This window comes from Diorhabda sublineata, chromosome 2, assembly GCF_026230105.1.
Source record: "Diorhabda sublineata isolate icDioSubl1.1 chromosome 2, icDioSubl1.1, whole genome shotgun sequence".
Taxonomy (NCBI): Eukaryota; Metazoa; Arthropoda; class Insecta; order Coleoptera; family Chrysomelidae; genus Diorhabda; species Diorhabda sublineata.
The window spans coordinates 25,857,820-25,882,447 of record NC_079475.1 but is presented as its reverse complement, the minus strand read 5'-3'; the positions used below and the strand labels follow the sequence as shown (position 1 = coordinate 25,882,447).

The window sequence follows — 24,628 nt, the reverse complement described above, 5'->3', positions numbered from 1 at the left end:
TAATTCAGTTTGAACCGTTGGGTATTGTGATGCTATGTGGCCTAGTAATTTGCATCCCTGACATGTGAGGGTGTCTGTCGATAGGAATATGCGATACTGGGTATTATCATGTGTTACCAGCATTTTTTGTTATCCTTGATTTTTAGTTCATCTCGTGGTGTATTTTTATAGATTATTGTACTAAATAAAGCGACCTTTCAAAATTAAAATTTTTAACTGAAACTTTCAGAAACTTGTTTTTTTTGGTCTATAAAATTATACCGTAACGAGAAAAAAACATTTTACATACGCGCCACCTCTAAATATATATAGATATATATATATATGCCAATGCATTTTAAAATATTTGTTCGGGTTTATAAGGGTCAATTTGCAATTAAAAAGTATTTTTAAGAACCTTTAGTAGTTACCAGTCCAAATTTATCGAAGATCTAATTATAATTAGAAGAAACACAAATATTGCAAAATATTTATTTGACTTTAAAACAAAAATGTTTGTTCTTCACTATAAAACAACGTTCTATAATAAATCTGTCAGAAATTAACAAAAATAAGTTCAAAATCAATCAATATTTAAAACTATGGAAAAACTTTCTACTCAAAACCCAATTTTCTTTATATTCCCTTGGTATGGCTGCAATAAGAAAATACTTACCTAGTAGTTAAGTAAAAATACCAAAAACCAAACAAAATATTTGTTGGGTTAGTTTTTGAAGGTAATATTAATATTGTGGAGGTATATATAAAAGACAGGCATAGAATGTGGTGGACCGTATTATTAAAAATGTAGGGTGGATTTGCCATCGACAATTATTTAAAATATTTTGAACATGGCGAATTCGATAAAGGCTTCAGAAGACATAACTATATAACCTTACAAAAATACAGCTTGTGATTATAACGTATGTTAGCGCTATAAACCTTAGTAACACACTTTATGAATAAAGTATTATTTTATAGAAAAAACTTTGTTAACCCCAAAGTGATCCCATTTTACGGTACAACATTAACGGTTGCTATAAATAGGTCCTAAATTAGAGAGTGGTTATATTTTTATGTACTTAATTATGGGACATGTTATCCCTTTTCTTTTTAGTAGTGAAAAACTATTCATAAGTTCTTACGACTGACTAGTTTTGATACGAATGGATCAAGTAATACTTTCTCTACGAATAAGGGATAAGAAAAAGTATACCTCTTATAATATTACGAAGCTTCTTAAATACAAGTAGACTTTCATACTACTGCCAATATTTTTAGAACCATAACTAAATAAGTGAGATTAATCTACTCTAAAAAGTTATTCAGTCTTACTCATAGTTGTAAGAGTAGATTTAACAATATAATATGTTAAATTTTACAACAAATGACGTTTATTTATTGCTCGGATTTTAATACTCTGTGGATTTATTTCAAGTATTTATATAAGAATGTTTTTAGTTTATTGGTGTAAACGTTATTAGCCATTTTCTTCACAATTCTGGCATCATGTCTCCCTCCTAATAGTTATTTATACATTAGTTATCACGCATTGAAGATATTAATTTCTAAATAAGTCTCAATTGCTCCAGAAGTAGCTAGACATACATTTCGTATGTTAGGAATAAATCCGTTGTCGCCGCTTGTTTCTTTCACTCAGCGCTCTTAATGCTTAGATAATTAATAGCATATTATATTATAAGGATTAAAAGTGCATATTTTTTACTAGAAATATTTGTAGTTGCGAGGCGGAGCGTAGCGCAGCCGAGTGAATGCAAAATTGCGAGTAAAAATAGGCACTTTTAGTCCGTAGGGTATATACTATTTTTTCTCCAACCAAGTCAAAATTAAAATAAAATTAGTTTTATTCAAAAATCGTTAATAATTTGGTAATAAATTTGAACACCTATTAATTATAGCATGGATATCTGGTATTGTTGGTAAATATCGATTGTGAAGTAGTCAGTACACGTACTAATCATATAATTTTTGTAGTAGTTTTCAAAATGAATCCCGAACACGATGAAAATATACCTGCGGATATATTTGAAAGTGCCGAAGCAGTACACTCTTTGGTCACAGTATTCAATGTTGCGATCCACACTGGATATCAAAAATGGTGTGGATATTAGTAAATATTCAAAATTACGAGCATTGTTAAAAAGGCAAAGTGATGGATATATACCTAAAAAGTCTAGGGTTTTTACAAAGGAGGAAGTGAAACGAATTCTGGATATGGCACCTGATATTTTATATTTGATGATATTGAGGATATGGACTCGGTCCTGGTCGTAAAAGTTTTGCAGACAAAAAACAAGAAACCTCGTTTGTTTACAATTATAGGCGATAATTATTTGCGTTTATTTCGAAAATATATTGCACTACGGCCATCAAATATACAGGAACGTCGTTTATTTTTGAAGTATGTTAATGGGAAGTGTCAAAGAATGGTTGTTGTATTCACAAAATTAGTGCCGTGCCGCAAGAAATTGCAAAATTTTTGAAAATTAGAAGGAGTATTGATGGTGGCGGTGACCTCACTTGTCTTAAAAGACATGGAGGTTGGAAATCGAGTACGGTAGCACAAGGATATATTGAAGAATCACGTATCAACAAAGAGAATACTGCCAGAAAAATATTGCAACCTGACAAAAAAGGTACAAGTACCCGTTCAGATATTTCCTCGAATGTTTCATCAACAGTTACGGAGAATATTTTGAGTTGTTCTAACATTGATGAAAATCTTTTAAATTGTTCTAAAATTGTTAGTGATAATTTCAGTGGTGCTTTAAATTTTGTTCCAATTGTACATTCAATATCACTATAAATAACAAATAAATACCTATATACAGTTGTCCAATTAGTTTGTGTTACTAAGTTTGTAAGAGACAATGTTTTTTTCTTCGATTTCATTTAGAGAGCTCAAATGCAATTACTTTTAGTCCTAGGATAAAAGTGTTGCTAAGCAACGAGCAAATTTTTATACGGTAAGGGAATTGATGGCTTCTGCACTTGAAAATAGTACAAAAATGTCAACATTTTTTGATGGTTGGAGAAAAAAGTGTTTACGTTTCCGTTCCAATGGGTGTGCATGATCTGCATTTTATATTTATACAATGGTAAGTGTTTTTATTTTGTTTCTTTATAATTATTACGTTATAGCGTAGCGAAAATTGACAATATTTGGGCAATAAGTGATGTGGAAGATGAACTAAATTTTTTGTTGCATAGAGATGATTTGAGTGAAATATTACTAGGTGATGACTTTGAGACAGAATTCTAATTATTGAATCGGATTCAGAGGAAGAAGATGCACCACCGGCATATATGGAGTGATATTATGGGAAGTCATATTCCCTTGCCAAGAATAAACTTTTCAACGGGAAATAAAGCTCCAGGACCACAATTATTCAATATTGATGAAACAGTAGAATTTTTCAAGCTGTATTTTACAGAACGAATATTTACGCCACCAAAAAATTACGAACAAATCTCGGAGTCAAAATTCAATATAGAATTTATGGCGCGACACTAATACGGAAGAATTTTGGGCTTTTAGCAGAGTAATCTTGAGTATGGGTACCATCGTTTTTCCAAATTTGCAAGATGCTGCATTTGAAAACCGCAGATCAGCAAAGGAGAGATATAAGAACTAGGATTCAATGGGGCAGTAATTTTTTGGACTATCTAAATGCAAAATTTCCAATATATTTTATACCAGAGCAAAATATATGTCTATAAATCTCTTGTCAAATTCAAAGGCAAAATTAGTTTCATAACATACATATTATTACAACAAATGAACTAATAAAACCGGATTTGCTAGTCAGTACCACAAGGGCAATAAAAAAATTGGGGGAAAAGGAAGAACAATGATATTGTCCTGGAATGATATAGACGGGGAGCTGGCTACAAAAAACAGGGTCGATAAGGTGCGTGCCATTTCAGCTTGTAAACTGGCGGTTCCCACTTAATACATCACCGAACGCCACTTCTTAAGGTCAGCACAGGTCGGATATGAAAATGCCAGCCGGTTTTCCCGGACGAAAAAATTGGCTAAAAAACCTCATAACGGGCGCGCGCGAAACCTTTTGTAACGTGCAGTTTAAGCCTCAAATAAGAGCGGTGTAATAGTGCAAGAAGTTTTGCAGGCCGGAAAACCCTCGTAAGAAGTGATCGAAAGTGTCTGAAAACTCATATGAAAAACCTCATAACGTGCGCGCGCGAAACTTTTTTATTAGGTTTTTTGGGTCTCAACTAAGAGCGGTGTGATAGCGCAAGAAGTTTTGCGGGCCGGAAAACCCCCGAAAAAAATTGAAGAAAATCGGCGTATATTTGAAATGAAAATTTTTCATATTCGGCTTAATGGAAAATTATTTTTGATGTCTCCATTCAAAATACCTGTTTGAGCTACCCGAAATTAAAAAAAAAATCATCAAGTTACGATGAAAACTCGCTGAAATATAATTATTTTTTATCGCGCGCCAAACAGGTATTTTGAATGGAGACATCAAAAATAATTTTCCATTAAGCCGAATATGAAAAATTTTTATTTCAAATATACGCCGATTTTCTTCAATTTTTTCCGGCCCGCAAAACTTCTTGCGCTATCACACCGCTCTTAGTTGAGACCCAAAAAACCTAATAAAAAAGTTTCGCGCGCGCACGTTATGAGGTTTTTCATATGAGTTTTCCGACACTTTCGATCACTTCTTACGAGGGTTTTCCGGCCTGCAAAACTTCTTGCACTATTACACCGCTCTTATTTGAGGCTTAAACTGCACGTTACAAAAGGTTTCGCGCGCGCCCGTTATGAGGTTTTTCAGATGAGTTTTCCGACACTTTCGATCACTTCTTACGAGGGTTTTCCGGACTGCAAAACTTCTTGCGCTATTACACCGCTCTTATTTGAGGTTTGAACCCCACGTTACTAAAGGTTTCACGCGCGCCCGTTATGAGGTTTTTCAGCCAATTTTTTCGTCCGGGAAAACCGGCTGGCATTTTCATATCCGACCTGTGCTGACCTTAAGAAGTGGCGTTCGGTGATGTATTAAGTGGGAACCGCCAGTTTACAAGCTGAAATGGCGCGCACCTTATCGACCCTGTTTTTTGTAGCCAGCTCTGGGACTAATAAAAGAATCGTGACGTTGTTAAGCACAAGCTCAAAAAAAAAGACTTTTAAAAGGTGGTGAGCTACAAAATTCTGAAAAACCTAAAGTAGTCATTGACTACATGGGTGGTGTCGATCGCGCGGATCTATAGTTTTCTTAGAAATAGTGCAACTTTAATCATTTTGGAGGGAGGGGGGTTGCGTGCCTAAAACGGTTCGGCTACATAGTTTTGGCATTAATTAATACTAAGCTTACTTATTCGGCTTAAACTTAGGTTTTAGGTAATTATTACTACAGTTGTAGGAGGGTGACAAATATATGTTTCGAAGTTCTACATCTAGGTGATCTAATCCAGACAAAGCAACATAGTACTTCACTTTAAAACACTTTTCATCACATAGTTTATGTAGACTTCCTACATTGATTTTTGTTCAATTGAAAGAACCGTGAATTTTTCTGTAGATGTCTTTTATGAAAATTGAACTTTATTTATATTTTTGAGAGAATTATGTTCAGACATTATCTTCGACTACCTCGACGAAATACTCATATTTCCCCCCCTTTTTCGCACAATATATTATATGTTTTTTTTTAGAAATAAGTATTGTACTTTCATTTTTATTGCTGTAATTATGGGTATAGTACTTATTGAATTATCGACTTCATTAATGTAATTTAAATAATTGTATATAGTAAGGGTAATTTTTGCATAACGTGTAACTTATTTTGTATATTTGTTTAATATATTTTTGTTGCAAATAAAATAAAGGTTACCTTCAGTTTAATTAGTTTCATTTAATAAAAATAGTTCCTATTCTAATATTCCTAATCAACAAGAAATAAAAAAATATACTGTATTCAAATAACGGCAAATGATCATTTAACTGATAAAAGATATTTTAAAAATTTTTGTTGCTTTTAAGTTCGCACAATCTTAACTTCTGTATTCCAGAAACATACTTGTTCATAGTTCAGTTAAAAAAATCAATGAATCTATTTAAATTGGAAATAATAATTAATTGCCAATCCTATGCATAAGTAGACTTCTTTGATTTCAAAAAAGCTTATAATAGTGTGAACAGAAAAAGGTTAATACAAATATTATGGGAATTAGAAATTCCAAACAAACTAATTCAACTAGTCAAGATGACATTAGAGGGCACAACCAATACAGTAAAAATTAACCTTTCAAAACATAACAAGGATTAAGATAAGGCGCGACTATTTAATCTAGTTTTGGAAGGCACAATAAGAAGAACCAGTATCATAAGAAAAGTCACGATATTTGACACAAGTTATCAATGCTCAGCTTATGCTGATGTGATGTTGATAGCAAGAAACAGAAGAAAGCTTGAAGAAACCACAAAACTAATAACAGCAGCAGAAGAGATAGGCCTACATTTATACAATAACGACAAAACAAAGTTTATGGAAATAAAGAATAAATGTGGAAGCAATTTCAAGGCACTTGAAATTCAAATTCCACTCAACACAGTCTTCAGAACTATCATTCCTAGACATCATAAAACATGATTTTCCACTTCCCATTCTCAGCTCTTATAAACTGCACTGTGATTGAAAAGTAAAAAATACTTCCTTTTGAAGTCCCATCACAACACAGTAATGGGAACCATTCTTCTGTGATCCTAGAACTCTTATTTTATAAACATCTCTAATGCCAACTACTTTGGAATCTTCAATATAAACTACATAAAGTGATTTATGAAAGTTTTGATATTTGATGCACTGACAATGTTTGTAAACCAATGGTCACAAAATAAATTTTTTAATATATATTTTTGTAATGATCTACTTTGCATCCCATGAATATTTTACAATACCCAATTACAGCAAAAGCTCCTTATTCACGCTTTCACTATTTGCGGATTAAAAAAATGCAAACCAATTCGTATATTTGCGGCTGAAGATTTCTATATTCGCTGATCTAATCTTACTAATAACGATTCCAATCCAATATAATTTGTAAATGCGTCCTCAAATGGACTAATAAAAAAGTGAAATATATCTTATTACAACTATGTCTAAGGTATGTTGTTATATGATATCTTTTCACTCGTGGGATCAGAAAAACTTGCAATGCCCAGTAAATTTCTCGATACAAGGCCCCTACTTTGAACATGATAGAATAAACTAAGATGAGTATTCTATTTAATTAACCAATTTCCAGTACTCTTTTGAAAACAATGGAGTATTTTTGCAAGAAAGAAAAAAGGTGAATAAAATGCCCTACTGTATATTTGACATTTGAAGATAAAAGGAAAAAATACATTGGTCGATATCAATTTTATTAAAAACAGTGCATTACACACAATGCCAACTCATTTATTTCCATTCAGGGGAACTAGCCCAGTTTGGTGCTTCTGTTGCTCCACCTGGCCATTGTTCTTGTGCAACTTCAGCTGCCCAATCTGGTTTTGCACCTACGTTATAAGCTGGTGCAGCAGGTACTGAAAAATATAAAAGGTTAACATTCAACTAACAAAATCAGAATCTATAAAACTATTGCTATTGTAATTGCTATCAAAATGGAAGAGGTAGAGCCTTTGTTGATAAGCAGCTAGTTTAATATCAACAATGAATAAAGAACATTTGTTAATGAGCTATTGAAGGAAAAATAACTATTAAAAAATTCCATAAACCAAAACAAAATTTTTGATTTATTCTCAGTTACGCAACGTCCAAATCAGCATTGACCAATATAGATAAGCTAAATCTGACACTATCCATGTCAATGGACTAATGAAATAAATTCAGTAATGCATCTGTTAATTAAATGAAAATATGCGTATCAAACTGTTGTTTGACAGGCTATGACTTCCACTATTACAGACATCCTTCGCCATTGAAAAGACGTAAGCTCTCAACTGGGTACTACAAAACCAGAATGGAATGAAGCCAAAATGATATATTTCTAATTGAAAGGGCATGGTGTGAGATTCAATCTTTTAGACCTTAGTAGGATACAAAATGATAGTAAAGGTTTAATTGTATTTTTGTAAGTGTTCAAAATACATCTGAATGGGATATGTAAAAATAGCAAGAGAAAATAGTCATTCACTATTCACATTCAATTATAGTTTAAATGATTACCTGGAGCAATATCTGCTGTATAATCAGTAGGTTCACTCTCGTTCCAGTTCATATCTTGGGGTTCATGAACTGGTGCAACAATTTCTGCAGGTTTAACAACAGCAGATGTTGCTTCTTTCGCTGCTTGTTCTTCTTTTTCGGCTTCTTCAGATTCACGATAGAAGAATAGATCAACAACAACGTCCCATTTGGTGTCACGTGGAATGGTACCCCTAAGGCGAAGCACCTAAAAATTTAACGGTCTAAAACGATATATTTTGAAAAAAATCATAAATTTCAAAGAGTTGCAGAAGCTTCAGGTGGAAAAATTATTAACAATCATGGTAGATCATTAATATGGGAACAATTAATCATCATATTTACAATTAAAGAATGGACTTTCAAGACATCAAATTGTAACTGTTCCAAAACTTCAATATTTTACAAATTAAATTCACAAACCCCACTTTTTTTAGCAAAATTATCAATATGACTGGAGGCCTACAGATAAACCACGTACTAATTGATAATGGGACACAATACTACAGTAAAACCAACTTTGAAAGCTTACTAAAGTACTTTTAATCTAAACAAAAATATTCTTTACAATCAACTAGTAATTCTATGACAAAAAAAAATTTGTCACTCACTGCTGACAATTAATGCTGATATATGTATTTTTGTTTTATAATCACATATTCAGCAATGGGATTACTAATAAAATATAATCACTAGTCAAGATGTGAAAGTATCTAAATTATAATATTTTGATCACCTCACAAAAGAGTTTTCATATTAAGTTCAATTACCTCTCTAGCCAAGAGCCACCAAAGTAAACCAATACTATGTGCAGATTTGTTGTTTCCAGGAATGGCAATGTCAACAAATCTAAGTGGTGAATCTGTATTACACAAGGCAATAACGGGAATGTTTACGTAAGAAGCCTCAGTAATTGGCTGGTGGTCAAAAGCTGGATCAGTAACAATCAAGAGACGAGGTTCTCTGAAAGCAGCCTGGATCTGATTAGTAAAAGCACCTAAAATTAATAAAAAAATGTGAATATCTATTTTGGACAAATTAAAAAATTTTGTTTGATTTGAATTTTAATCAGAATTACAAAGTAAAATCATTGATTCATAGGTTCCTTAGTGTTATCTATCATCATTAATACCACATGTGCAGCATAAAAAGAAAACCATTTGCCACAAAAATTTGGAAAATTAGAGAATTAACTCAATATCACTTTACATTTAAAAAATGTACCATTAAGCATATATACTGCTATTTTCTTGATTAAATATCCTTATTTTTAGTTCTATTTTAATTGAGAAAATATTTTTTAACCCAACTTTGATCTTCATCTAAAGGTCTAAAACTGAGAATCTGGAGAAATCTTTAGTATTTTACTGCCATTAAATATTTAAGCGATAATAAGAGGAAGGCTTAAAACTTCCAAAAGGATTTCTTAAAACAATTTTAAGACATAATATTTACAAAATTCAATTCTGACTGGATACCATACACCAATTATAAATTGGGTGAATAACTTTTAGTGTGAAACAATGTGTGTGTGTACCTATAAATATTTGTTTTGATACCCCCAGCACATATGTGAAAATAATATTCCTTTAAAATATGACTCTCCTCAGGAAATGTAATACAAGCTATAGATTTTTCCAACAACAGAGAAAGCAGCGCAAAAACTTTCTTCTTCAAAAATTATCAAGTTTTTTAATTATACAAAAAATAATGTAGCCCAATCACTCATTCATACCAATGTTGATTTAGAAATAAATATACTAACCAGGAGTAAATCTTCCGGCTATAGGGGTGGCTCCGGTGTGGGCGGCGAATTTAAGAACGGCACGTTGGCCATAAGAACGTGATGAAATAACGAACACTTCACCTGGATGTTCAATAGCAACTATAGCACGTGCTGCAAGCAAAAGTTTCTCCCAGGTTTTACGCAAATTTATGATACGAGTACCATCAGGACGCCGCTTATAAACGTACTGTTCCATCTGAAAGTCAACATTTGCGGTACCGAGATGAGTACCAGCGGCCAACATTTTGGTAACATCATCCTCTCGTAGACTTAAAACATCAATTCCTCCCGACATCTTTACGCTTATATAGGGTTACGATAAACCTAAAAGGCATATTTTAGATTAAAAATAATATTACAGAATAATTTTACAAAGTTCATATTTATTTAGAAATAACCTATATTTGCTAAAGAAAATGCTGTAATATTATTATACATCAAATATTACACATAATACTAGAAATATTGTTCTAATTGCATTTATTAATATTCATTCCAGAGAATAAAATTAGTAAAAATATATGGATTGATTAAGTATTTAGAGAATATATTTTATTTACTTACGAAGCAAGATGCCACTTGGGACAGCTACAAGAAAAGAGCTTTTTATCTCTTTACGTCAACTTTTTAAGTATATGTCAAATCAACAGCTATATTCAGGTTTATTCATTTGCACAGAACTAAATACATAGAGCTAATTCTTTGACTAAATGTTTATCTGTGATTAAATGTTGTGCTTGACACTATCAATTAATTAAAAGATATATAAGAGTTTCATATTTTTGACTTGAGACCAGCGTATATGTATTTGGTAGGTGATTAACAAAATGGCATGTAAAATATATTCACTATCCAATCGTTTGAAAATGCTATTGTTTATATTTTGTAAATCTAGTGAATGAGCTTTGTGATCACAGATGTAGATCTAGTTCAATAATTTTGAAGAACGAAGATCAAAGAAAAAAGTATTTAGTTCTGTGATCTGTATAATGAATAAAAATGTAACCTATAATTTAATCAAATTTGAAAAATTTTAATTAAATTATAAGATTAAGAATGTATTGACCCGTATATAATGGTTATCTATCGTATTGATAATAATATTCAATGAAGAAAAGCCATCATATTCTTATATTCAATTTTTTCAATCCTTAAATCAAAAATTACTATTTTATCAGTAAATATGTGAAATTAATTTAATAAGTAAAAAATAAGTGCTTATTATATTCATTTAACATGATTGTAAATACACGTTCTTTTTTAATATTCTTATATATGCTTGGTATACTATGCTTCGAATTTTTTATAAATTTTTTACAGTATAATGATTTATTTTTATGTTACAATTGTGAAGAAAAAGAAAATAGTAAAACAACATTCGACTATATTGTAGGTCAGTAATAAGTAACTAATATTTATTTCACAGTTTTTGAGATTCTTTAATGGTATTCAATTATTGTATATTCTTAAATTTATAACAAATTGACAGGAAATATCAAGTTACCCCGAATAAACTTTAGAGCCTTTTCAATACAACTTATGGATATCATGGGTGAATAAAGAATTTATCCAAAATAGAGTTTTAGTAATGCTCTACTTATATTTCCCTCAAATTCACTCTTGTTTAATTAGTTTTAATGTTTAAGTTGGTTTTGGATCTGCTGGTGCTATTGTAAGTCGAAGATTAGCAGAGAACAAGAGTACTAGAATTTTAGTATTGGAAGCTGGCAAATATGGAAATACATTATTGGATATCCCCCCATTTGGTTTGTTATTGCAGAAGTCAGCTTTTGATTGGCAGTATAAGACTGTTGCACAGAAAAACAGTTGTTTGTCATTGTATAACAATGTAAGTTTTTTTGGTGTACCCTTGCTTTTGATAACCATGTCATCATCTTGGATAGAATGTAAACTACTTCAGTTTTCTTTTAGACTCAGATCATGATACGCATTCAACAATATAGTGGTAATAGATAGTGTATTATTCACTATGAATATGATTAGCAGTTCAAAACATTCCTTAATTCCTAAATATATTGCTTTGGAACTATCCTGTTAGTTTATAAAACAGGTGAATGATATATTCAAAAAATGTTTATTTTATTTTCAGACAAGCATATGGCCTATGGGAAAAATTGTAGGAGGAACTGCTAGGCTGAACAATATGCTATATGTAAGAGGACATCCTGAAGATTTTAATTCTTGGTTTAGACACAAAGAAGGCTATTCATTTGAGGATGATATTTTACCATATTTTAAGAGACTAGAGCAGACTATCTATACAAGTGAGGGTGACCTAATTAGAAATAATTGTTAATTGTCAAACAATTGGTTTTTGAAGCTATTAACTATGATTTGTGACAATTGAAATTTTTGATAACATTCTAAATTTTTGGAATAGTAAAGACACTTAGATGAGGCTGTATAGCATATGTTCCAACGATTCAGCTTTTCACTGCTTAGTTATTACATATGAAATCAATATACTAAAATAAAAAAAATTACTTGACCCTCTCAGAATTTGATGAGATTTAGTATGAAGGTTGTCCTCATAGAGATTAAGAAAAAGGTTATTTTTTTTCAAATATCTCACAGTTTCAGAATTACATCTATATAAAGTTTCCCAAAATCTACCAAAAAAATGTAACCGATATATTTTGAAATCACCATTGCTTTTCTCCTAATTGAGAATATCAAAAAAAAAGATCATTTAAAACTGAGTCTTTATGTCTTTAGCTCAATTAGGAGAAAACCTGATGATTTCAAAATATGTCTGTTACGTTTTTTGGTGGATTTTGGGAAATTTTACATAGTCGTTATTTTTAAACCGTTTGATATATTTGAAAAAACGGCATTTTTATATTTTTCTTAATCTCTCTATGAGGACAACTTTCATACCAAATTTCGTTACATTCTTAGGAAGTCAGGTTTATGCTCCGTGTTGATTTGATATTGAATGACTGTTATTCAAAATTAAATTACCTCGGGACATGTGTGTGTACTGTAATGTCTTAGTGGAGAGTGTTTGCAAACTAATAGGAAGTGGAATTTATTTGATTTTGCTTAGTAACTCTTGTATAAAAACTGCCATTGAGACATTAGTTATATCATTAGAATAAATGTCAAATCTCTGGTCAACAATGTTGTGTATAGGTCTGAATCTTTGAATGTAGATTAACTAAAGATATGGGTTAAGTGTTAGAAATAACTATGATTTTTAGGAAACCCTGTTGGCTCAATTTATGTTAGTAACTCAACTTTCCAGTCAAAATTACCAGAATATGTTTTAAATGCTGCCAAAGAATTAGGATACTTCATTTCAAATGAAACGGAAAATTGTAAGGAAGGTAAGCTAATGGTTTATTGAAATGTTCTTTTCAACAGCAAAATAAAGACACCACAAGTGAGTACTCTATCTCATACTTGATATATTATAAAACTTCAAGGACTCTATACAATCATCTGGTTTAAAAAATTGACTATTTTGAGAGAAGCTCCCAAAATCGCTTGAGAATTAATTTTGTTCCAAAATCAGCAAAATTGCTAGCTTTGTGGCTTTTAAAAATGCCTTTAACATAATTTGGAATTTGATGCTACCATTGGTAGAGTTTTGTAACTTAAATATCACTAAACAGATATATATGTTTTGCTCTTGTCTGTCTGTCTAATTTTAAACCACCTTCCTCTCGTTTTATCCATTTATTTTAGGTTTTGGTTTACCAAAAGTTACTTTAAAAAATGGCCAAAGATGGACTCCAGCGCATACCTTGTTGGAATTGAACAAGCCCAATATAATCATAAGAACCGGTAGAACTGTTGAAAAAGTATTATTGCGCAATAATTTTGAGACTTATGGAGTTAAGTATAGTTATAAAGGACAATACCATATTGCTAAAGCGACCAAAGGTGTAATTTTGTCAGCTGGTAAGACATTTTCAATATACAAGGTGATTCATCAAGAATGTTCAATCTCTGAACTGTAGATTCTAGACCTCAAAATATGATGATTCTGCTCAACATGTCTCATGCAAATATTGCATGATAAGGGGTGTTCAAAGTTTAAATTTAAATTTTGATTTTCGCAATAATTTTTTATGTTTTCACAATTTCACTTTGAAAATTGGCAATTTTACGTCTTTTGGCATGAGGAATCATAATTTGCACTCTAAGTTACACTTGTTTGTGTTGATTAAATCAAAGTATACTTTTTTTGGCCTAAACTTACAATTAAAATAATAAAAAAATATTAAAAAGCGTTAAGTTCTACAAAAAGTTACTCTTCTTTGATTCGTTAATTCAATCGGTTATCGAGTTATTTGCTTCTAAAAAGTTCAATAAATTGTAATTTTTTCATAAAAAAATTATTATTCCTTAAATTATGTACAAATGCTAAAAATGCCCACCATTTACTTCAATACACTTTATGATCCGCTTTCGTAAAGATCTCTTAATATAAAATCTAGCAATATTTGCATAAGGCATGTTGAGAAGAATCATCATATTTTGAGGTCTAGAATCTACAGTTCAGAGATTGGACAATCTTAATGAATCACCCTATATACATATATATATATATATATATATATATATATATATATATATATATATATATATATATATTTATTTATTTATTTATTTATTTAATGCATTGAATCACCTTTGCATGGAGCTATATTTGTCTTATAATTAAATTAATTATAATTCAGATAAAGACCACATAATAAGTTTTTTTTTCCTTATATTCATTTAGCTTTCTCAAAATTTTTCAACTTGTCTTTCTTTATATTTTTTTCTGATTGTTCATCAGCTCGAGTATAATTCTTAGTGAATTTCTTTTTGTTCTATATTTTAATTTTTGTAAATTGAATATAGGGCACTCCAAAATTGTAGATAATTCATGTTTCTCACTTATCTCATACTCATATACTAAATGTTTTGTTCAAATCTTTCAATTTTAGGTCAACAATAAAAAATCACATTCAATTAATTCTATCGTTATTTAGAGCAGTTTTAAAACCACCTTTAAAATGGAATTTGTGGAAAAAATTGTGGTTGGTACACAATGAAATCTCTTAAAGCATCAGATATAAATATTTAATCATTGTTTAATTTTCTTCACAAATTGCAGGTGTAGTGGGTACTACAAAAATTCTACTACACTCGGGAATCGGTCAAAAAAAACATTTGGATGAAGTCAATATTGAAACAAAGATAAATTTACCAGTTGGAGAAAACCTACAAGATCATCTGACTACAGGCTTTGATTTGGTATTGCTTAAGAACTCGTTAGGAATTGGTATCGAATATTTACTGTCATTTCGTTCATTGTTTGAATATTTTTGGTATGGTATTGGTCCATGGACAACTGTAGGATGTGATATACTAGCTTATTTTAATACTGAAGGAAAACATGATGATCCACCTGATCTTCAGTTGATGGTTATGCCTTTAGGGTTAAAAGAAGATAATGGCTTTTATCTTCGCCACTTAATGGGTATTACAGATGAAACTTGGAACAGTTATTTCAACAAACCATATAATACTTTGACTGCCACAATATTACCTGTTCTTCTACATCCCAAAAGTCGAGGGAATATACGTCTCCAAGATAATAAATTTAGCAGTCCAATACTTATTGATCCAAAATATCTTACACATGCACATGATGTCGATATATTAATAAAAGGATTAGAAATTATACAAAAACTGATCAATACTGAAGCGATGAAAAAATTAGGTGCCAGTTTTAATGAGCAAATATTTCCTCCATGTAAACAATTTCAATTCAGTTCAAGAGAATATTGGAGTTGTTATGTGAGGCATATAACTATTACCTCTTATCATCCAGTTGGTACTTGTAAAATGGGACCCAATGAGGACGAAAATAGTGTAGTTAATTTTAATTTTGAAGTCATAGGTACCAACAATTTGTTTGTAGTCGATGGATCTGTCATTCCAAGCCTAACTAGTGGTAATATTATTGGAAGTATATTTATATTAGCAGAAATGGCTAGTGATATATTAAAATATAGAGATTTTTTGAATAGTTCCAAATGTGAAGCGAATGAAATATTTATCAAAACCCGTACATGTCAATATAACTGAGCTATTCATCATTCATTTTTTTTTTCACTCAGTCCTACCTAGAACCTAGTTAAACCTTCAGTTCAGCAACTAAAACCACAACTGTACTCTTTCAATCAAAATGTATAAAATTGAATATAGCTGAAAAGATGTCCTTTGCCTTTGACTTATAGAAACTGTTCTCAGATATAAATTTTGGCCGAGTTTCTATCAGGTAATATAGAGTTGGCAATAAAACTAGCAGATTGTTTTCCTCTGGAAAGTCTTATGAAGGCAACTTATACGAATTGCTTCTCTAGCTACTAAAAATTTTGGATCAGTATATCTCTGAAATTCCTGAAGTATCTTTAGAACTTGGAAGCGAATTATCAGGTGCTCCAGACAAAATCATCTATTTAAACTGAAATAATTATGTTTATATATGACTATAACATTTGGATACTTCGTGTATGATATGTCAAAGTGTATCACCAAGAAATAGCTAAAAAGTGAAACAAAAGTTGTATTTTCTCCATATTTATAATTCATTCAACAAATAAATACCTTAGCTGAAATTCTACCAAAAGGAAAATATACACGATGGTTTTATTATACTTAGAAATATTATATTAATTTTAATGTTTTTCAATATACTTGTCATGAACTCTGAATCTGTATAAACAAGTGAATTCTTCTTTCCCATGGTTATTCAATATATGTAATTCCACATATTCAAACATAAGGGAATCGTCATATCTACTAATTTTAAAAGTTTGATAAGATCTTCCATTCAGTTCGTATGTAAATGTTCCTAATAATATTTCTGATGGAGCGTATGGGTTAGCAAGACCCTGAAATAAAAAAAGGATTAAAATTAATTTCAACTGTCATAACATGATGATCACGAAATGGAGGAAATTATGAAGATAGAAATACAAAAATGTTATAGAAAGTTGAAATAACAATATACCAGAAGAAATAAAAATATTGAGAGGTAGTAATATTAAAGAAAGATAAAACCAAACCAAACATTATATTGGTAATTACAGAGAATATATGAATTAGACAAGTTTATAAGAAAAATAAAGATGAAAGTGAATTTGAAAAAGTCAAAATATATAAAAAAACAAACTGAAACAAGTGAAAAAATCTTCATGAATAATGAAATGAAGAAGAAAATGTAAAAAAATCAAAGATTAAGAGAAGAAATACTAAAAAAATCAAAACTGGCACAATGGAATAGAATAGAATCAAGAAAAGTTTCTATTGAACAAATTCAAACAGAATTTCTCTGGAATTAATTAAAACAGTAAAGAACAGAACATATTAAAACCTTAGCAGTGGAAAAATGTATTATTGAAGATTTACATCATAACATAATAAATATTAAAATAAAAATATCAAATCTAGTGAAAAAAATAGATATTTAAAACACCAGACTTTTGTATTATCCTTAACTCACATAACTTTCTAGTTTTTTATTTGATTTTATATAATTGTCCTAATGAAATGATTTGGTTTTTACATATGTGGAAATTAAAATTGGTCAGCACACAGAAAAGATTGGTCACCACTGATTTCAATGTTTGAATTCAAAATTAATTTTTGTATGAAAGTAATAAAATAACAACTTACATAGATTTCAAAATCTTTCGGGGCACTACTTCTGTCTGGAAGTAGTTTAAGATGATCTAAAGTAATGGCCTTAATAGCAATCTTTTTGCCTAACTTGATTCGTATCCTTCCTTGGCTACCATAAAAGGCGAAGCAGTTACCTGGAAGATTGCCAGTTTGTAATAAATTTTCTGGATTTGATAACATATTTATATATACTAATCCAAAAACGGTAGTAGTTTTGTTTAGTGGATATGGATAAGTTTCTGGAGTAGAAACTATAGCACCGTTAGCATATGAAGCTGCAAAATCTAAAAAAATAAAATAGTTTGAATTAAACACAAAACGAAATAGATTAGTTGTTTAGAAAATTTATTTAAAAGGGAGACAAGTAAAGCAGAAACTGCTAGCAATAACTCAACTTATACATTAATAGAGGACATCGAGAAAGTTAAAACAGAAAATTTTTCTCAAACTTGGTAGATGATATATTAAGTGTGTGCAAACTAGATTTTTGAAAAATGTACAGTGGGCTGAAATAAAATAGCCTAGCCAAGCATTTAAAGAAATCTAGATGTTGCCATGAATACAAATAAAAACTTTCAAATGGTGAAGGATGAATGAATTTATATTGATATACAGATTGATATATTTGGGAGTAATGTGTTACTTAAATTTTTTTTGCTGAAATTAGCCTACACAATTTATATTAAAAAATTTTCTAAACTTGACAAATAAACACACTGTATATCAATTTCAATATATGTAGTTATCACATATCAGGGTATCTGGAACATTAACAAGATTATGATGAAAATAAATTCATCCAAAAATAAAATGTCAAATTTGATAAATACCAAACAAACCGATTTTGTCTGAATCATATATGTCCAATGCTTCTTGTACTATGTGTTCAATGTTGACTTCTAGATGAGGACAAGAACTGGAATGGAAGCTATCAAGCTGCTTTCTAAAAGTAATAGGTAATTAGTTTATAAACGTGTAATAAAGTTGAAGCAATTTCATATATACAAATTGAAAACTCAAATCATAATCATTTGAAAAGCCTAATTATCAATTTAATTCCATTTTATGAGAAAGCCTTAAAAATTTCAATGCATCTTTAAGCATTTATCTTATGTCTCTATCAAAGTATATGTAATGTTTCAAATATATACAAAAAAAAATTGATTTTAATTGTTTGAGTAAGTTATTAATTCACCATCTTGTATGTACGTACCGCCACATTTCTGATGCATCAAGCTTATCTTTTAAATTTTGAAGATCTTGTTTGATAGCTAGTAACTGTTCGGGTTTTATACAATGTTCTTCATTGGTGGAATTAATCCATTTTTCAAGCAGGCTTTTAACAAACTCCTCATAATCTTTAAATAGATAATAAGCAATTCAATAATATCGAAACTGAATACAACAGATTTATAGAACTTACATCGTGTAATGTGTATATTTGAAATATTTAAAATAACAATTTCCATCTTTTCATTAACTTCTTTCCATTTACATTCAGTTGAACTTAGACACTCAGTTATGTGAGTAACCTATACTCAAATAATAGCGTGTGCTCAGTGAATAAAAGGAATACCTAATGTGAGTTAATATTCTCAATAAGATTATTTACATCAATGTTTTCAATAACATAACAAAATACTTATTTGTTAATGAGAAAATTTGAAAACTTCACTTTCAATCTGAGTTCGTATTTAATTCATAATTCATTGTATTTAATATAATTTAATAATAAATAACTATAGGTTGATAGAGCACAACTAGTTTTGATATAAATTTAACAAAAGCACAATTCCTGAAATAATAATAATCTTCCTTGTACCCTCCTTGAAAAATTTACAAAGCCTTTCATTTGGAAAATTAAATGGAAGGAAGCTGAGAATAAAGCAGGATATTTTGCACTTTTATTGAATGCCCCACATAAAATTTACTCCAAAAATATTTTTCTGTATGGAAATTTCTTAGTTAAAAGTGTTGAAAAATCTTTAGTAATATAATCCATGTCTGTTAGATATAAAGATTTGAATAAATAATTATGAATACTTACAATACACACCAGATCCACAAATGGCTATTGATACAAGAATAGCAAAGCAATATGTCCAAAAAGCTACAAAAATAATTTTTATTATATATATGCACTTACCACTTACGATCATTTCTTTAACCTAATTTATTTTTATTAGACATATATAAGGTGTCCAAAAATATGTAAACTGATTATCTGCCTATGAACACAGACATTAATTACATATATTTTGGGGATAATAATTATTACAATTGTATATAATTGTAAAACTAAAACAATACCTACTGCTGATTAGTTTGTTATATCAAATATTTACTCATATGTTGTAAATTTATTAGCTAATATTGTTATGATTAAATCTAATCGAATCTTAATGTTAGTAGGAACGCTACGATATTAGTCAAAAGATGTCGCCACATTACCAAAACAAATCTAATTTGAAAACTTCCTAATTTATGAAATTTGTAATGTTTATTTAATAAAATATGTTTCTATTGTTAACGTTACCCTTACAATTGGTTATTTACTATAGTTTGTTTTAAATTCGTATAAGTATTTCTAACGAAGCTATACCATACTTTCAATTTATTGGTGCAATGTACTGTATTTTTACTTTTTTTTAGATATGTACATATTTACCCGCATAAAAGAATTTATCGAAATATATCCAATTACCGTAAAATGTCGAACAGAATTTTATATAATATTTTGTTTACTTACACGATCGAGTTTCTGGAACACATCTGCATCTTCCAAGACACGCACAAGGATTATATCCAGGGAAAAAATCCACTGGATCTATGTCCATAATTAGATTTATTACACCGTTAATTTTACAAATTAATTTATTCCTTGCTAATAGTTTTGGCGTTGTCTTTGACATTGGTTGTTTTCTAAAAAGTTAGGTTAATTTCTAACTGACAACTATAACTAAATAAACCACATCCCTGCACGGCCCTCTTGGATTTTATTCACGTACGTAATGGATTTTCGTGAACTAAGTACATTCAAATTAGTAACAACGCCAAATAAACTTTTTTGTATACTATTTTTATTTTGTTGGTGAAGTTATAATTGTTTCTTATGAAAAGACTATTTATTAATGTATATTTTATGACCTGAACTTTGCTTCGGACATTTTTAATACAGAGTAGATTTCATTGAGAGAAGTCAATTATAGAATATATATGGTATACGCCGTGAATTGTGTAGACGATAAAAAAAAAATTCCTCCTAGTCTTTCAATACCTATTGAAAAAACAACATAATTAAAATTAAATGAAGAAAATTATTTGTAGAGCTTATTGCTTTTTCTTTGATATACAAGCGACTGAAGTTCTCGGTGGTTGATCCGAACCGATTTATTAAATTTTTTGTATTTGAGATTATATTTCTTAGAAACTTCCGGGTTGTTTTGAATATTTAAATAAATGTAATTTAAAGCATGTGTATTGATGATCAGATTACTGGTGTTTCATCATACTATAAATATGATTATGTTTATAATAAAATGTGTCATACAATAAGTACATTTATTTGTAGAAAACTAAAAAATAATTGGGATTTGTTCAGTAAAAAAATTCTTAACGCCATCCGTATTAGAGATAAAGGGTGTTGAAGATAAAAACTGTTCACCTTTTTTTACGATTTTGCCGAAACTCCTGGCAACGTTGTAATGAAATTTTATACGATTAAATTTTGGAAGCTGATACATCTCCTTAATTTGTTTTTAAGTCGGATTCTCATACACTTTTTTAACATTAAATTTATCAATACTAATTTCAAGTAAACTTAAACATGATTAAATTTTACACCAAAAAGGCACTCTTCGTAAAACTTGATATTGTGTACCGTTTTCGGAATATTTTGATTTAAAAATAATTAAGTAATAATCGATGTTAATGATAAAGTTAATAATTAAATATAGAATCACAAGAAAAAAATTAAAATGAAGACTAAAACCGTAATATCAAATTCAATTCGAGTATTTGTCAAAATGTCCTTCGTTTTCATAAATGAACATACACTGTTTTTCTTAATTGTCCAGTAATCTTCTAAAGCGGTGCACAGAATGAACGCAAACATGACGTTAGTAAACATAACCTTAATTGTGCATTTATATAAAAAAATTTGGACGGTGATCAACGATTTTAAATTATTTATACGTATTATATACTTACTTTACTGTATGAAATGTGTAGAGAAATATATACAAAGCGATATTTAACATGGCGTTGGAGGGTGAGACCCTTCAATTTGAATAGAAACATCTACAGTTACTTTACTACAACATATTTTAAAAAGAACGAAATAGATCCAGACGAATTTTTTAAGCATAGATGAATGAATCAAAGTTTATATAAACAAATTTTGAACTTATCGAGCAGAGATTTAACAAAACATTCAGTAAGAAAACCTAATATTATATCCATTTTATATCACCTGTTTATATTAATAAATTTGTCTTGTCAAATTAAGATGTTCAAGTACCTTAAACTTAATTCACATTTACAAATATATAATTAAAAATGTTCGAGATGCCAGGTATACATTATACCATTTTCAATTGTAAAACAGTTTTTAAAGCGGCCACGGGATTGAAAATATCATAATCACATATTACAATCTAAATTTATCACAAAAAATGGAAAATAAGTTTATAAATAATATTTTTTTATTGAGTACTATTTAAAAACAGATAGGTAGTAAGTAAACAATGCAACTAGGACATGCAGTGATGTCACGAACATAACCTAGAAACGGGAATATTATTCGAGTTTTTCATATTCTCATAAACTGTTTACTTATAAATAATAGAACAAACCACGTGTCGTCCTCTTTGTTTCGTTATAGTTATATTTTTTTCTTGGATTCCTCATTTTTTAACACATTTTTTGTTTACTTATCGCCGCTCGTTTATGGCCACTTATGTATTTGTTAGCTCATCGAATTAAATCTCATTTTCAATGTTTGTTGAAACAAATATCTCGAGGAAAAGTTGCTTAAAGTTTCCATTCGTCCCGGATTTTGTGGAACATATACGAACGTATAACATTATGATACCTGCACCATTCAAATAAATTTACACTAGCCGCCTCTGGATATGTAGTTTTCGAAAAGGGATGAGCACCACTTACATAAATTCTATACTATTTTTAATTTTTGCCATACGTTGTAGATTGTCATATGTGCAGTTTTGTTTTTATGAAAATCGTTTTCGACAATAAGATCTGAATAAAATCGATCGATTATTACGGCTGGCGACAGAATATAAATGGAGTAGTAGTCGAACGGACAGATTTATTATGACTATAGATCGTCATCATCTACCATTGGAGATGAGAGCACTTTATAATAGATAAAAACTGTAGCGGCGAATGTTTCTATGACGATATATACGAAAATTATTGATTTCACACTACTTATTGGTAGTTTTAGGAAATAAAAAATTTCACCTGTATGCAGAAATATATACACATTGTGTGGAAAAAAGAAAAAACAATATTCCAAAATAAACACTAATTAAAACCTCTCTTATACTGGCTGGTAGGTTTCTAAAATAATTGATTACGTATTAACCATAGTACAAAAATCTTGCGTGTTGATATTTCCTCGACTAAGGCCGGGCGAACACCCGGATAGGGCTTTGCTCAGATACGGGAAAATTAGAACTAAATTAAGTAGCATAGATTGAGTCTACACTATGTCCAGCCGGGCGTAAAAGTGTTCGGGTGTTCGCCTAGGCTTTTCTGCTCGTCCGGACCGAAAAATAAATCGTGGGACATTGTATCAAATGGAAATGAAAACACAACCTGTACTATCGCAGTCTCTCCTCAATCCTCATACAGTTCATGCATTTTTAGAAATCGTCCTATACTGGACGATTTATTTTTCTCACTTTAGTAAGTATTTCAAAAAAAGTATTACATAAGTGAATTAGTTGTGGCACAGACAAAGCAAACCTACCTCAGGTTTCATATGTTGGTATCTTGTCTTTAATTGTGCATCCGTATCTTCTCCAGAAGTTCGTCGAATGGAGCTACGAAAATGGTGAAAAACCTACTATTATCATCCTGCCATAAAGTCGATTCCTTTCTAATACTTTTGAAACGTTTTTTTCCTTCTTCAACGAAGTAAACAAAGAATGCTAGTTTCTTACGTTTTTACAATTCCATATTTGCAAAAAAACTCACGAATCATTGATGTAAAATTAGAACCTATCACAATCCGAGCGTTTGCCCGTGTCGTGTGTTCAACACTCCCTGTTTTATGCCGGATCCGGGCACAATCCAGAGCAGACGTTCGCCCAAACTGGGCGTCTTCGGTCTAAACCTAGATGGGGTTAAACAGGTTCAGATTGCGTTACAGCTTGAACTAGATGCCAATTAAACAGAGCAGGACCACATTCAACAGAAAAGAGAAAGCAAGAGATGTGCAAAGCAATTCGTATGTTCCAACAGCTTCGCTGATTAGATAGTTAGTTGCCACAATTAGTTGGTTTGGTATTACTAGTCTATGTCATGGAAAAAAGTTATGTGTAAGATAATTTTATGTCTTGATGCCGACCCATATCTTTAGTTTTGGATTCGAGAAATAGTAATGTATGGTTAAATCCGGAAATAATGTGGAAGAAGGAGCAATTCGTGGCTTATTTGATAGATTTTAGTCATGGAACCTACACCTGTGTGTACCCTTACACTGTCTTGATACAAAAACTTTCTTCTTCATCAAAACTGGTACTAAATCAATATTGATAGACATGTTCTGGCATAGTATTCGCAATGGACTGTTTCACCATTTTCAACGTAGTCAACGCGAATTACACTGTGTGCTTGCCAAAACTGAATTTATCGATTGACAAACCCACTGGTTCGACTGCTATTTGGTGTC

At 30.4% G+C, this 24,628-nt stretch overlaps 3 protein-coding genes across 9 annotated transcripts; 1 reads left to right on the top strand and 2 right to left on the bottom strand.

The window, feature by feature from the left end:
- Positions 1-7,379: 7,379 nt before the first annotated feature.
- On the bottom strand, positions 7,380-10,706 carry LOC130440482 (40S ribosomal protein SA). Of its 2 annotated transcripts, none has more exons than XM_056773662.1 (5): positions 10,570-10,706; positions 9,985-10,329; positions 8,990-9,216; positions 8,202-8,427; positions 7,380-7,558 (listed from the first exon to the last, which is right to left on the bottom strand). In XM_056773662.1, the coding sequence occupies exons 2-5, from the start codon at positions 10,298-10,300 to the stop codon at positions 7,434-7,436; spliced, it is 894 nt and encodes a 297-aa protein (XP_056629640.1). In that variant the 5' UTR covers positions 10,301-10,329; positions 10,570-10,706; the 3' UTR covers positions 7,380-7,433. The 2 variants fall into 2 exon arrangements, with proteins under 2 accessions (XP_056629640.1, XP_056629641.1); XM_056773663.1 differs by having other exon boundaries at positions 10,404-10,579.
- A 199-nt stretch (positions 10,707-10,905) lies between these two features.
- Positions 10,906-16,125, top strand: LOC130440480 (glucose dehydrogenase [FAD, quinone]-like). Its single transcript, XM_056773656.1, has 6 exons — positions 10,906-11,398; positions 11,652-11,854; positions 12,116-12,290; positions 13,227-13,352; positions 13,714-13,929; positions 15,134-16,125. Exons 1-6 carry the CDS (start codon positions 11,242-11,244, stop codon positions 16,108-16,110), a joined length of 1,854 nt encoding a protein of 617 aa, XP_056629634.1. The 5' UTR covers positions 10,906-11,241; the 3' UTR covers positions 16,111-16,125.
- On the bottom strand, positions 15,085-20,635 carry LOC130440481 (SUN domain-containing protein 1-like). Of its 6 annotated transcripts, none has more exons than XR_008909541.1 (7): positions 20,459-20,627; positions 19,757-19,819; positions 18,923-19,067; positions 18,540-18,652; positions 17,704-17,993; positions 16,633-16,919; positions 15,085-16,570 (listed from the first exon to the last, which is right to left on the bottom strand). XR_008909541.1 is itself a non-coding variant. In XM_056773657.1 (6 exons), exons 1-6 carry the CDS (start codon positions 20,619-20,621, stop codon positions 16,704-16,706), a joined length of 990 nt encoding a protein of 329 aa, XP_056629635.1. In that variant the 5' UTR covers positions 20,622-20,635; the 3' UTR covers positions 16,593-16,703. The 6 variants fall into 6 exon arrangements, 4 of the variants coding, with proteins under 4 accessions (XP_056629635.1, XP_056629636.1, XP_056629639.1 ...); XR_008909542.1 differs by lacking the exon at positions 20,459-20,627 and adding an exon at positions 19,878-20,031; XM_056773657.1 differs by lacking the exon at positions 15,085-16,570 and having other exon boundaries at positions 16,593-16,919; positions 20,459-20,635.
- Positions 20,636-24,628: the final 3,993 nt, after the last annotated feature.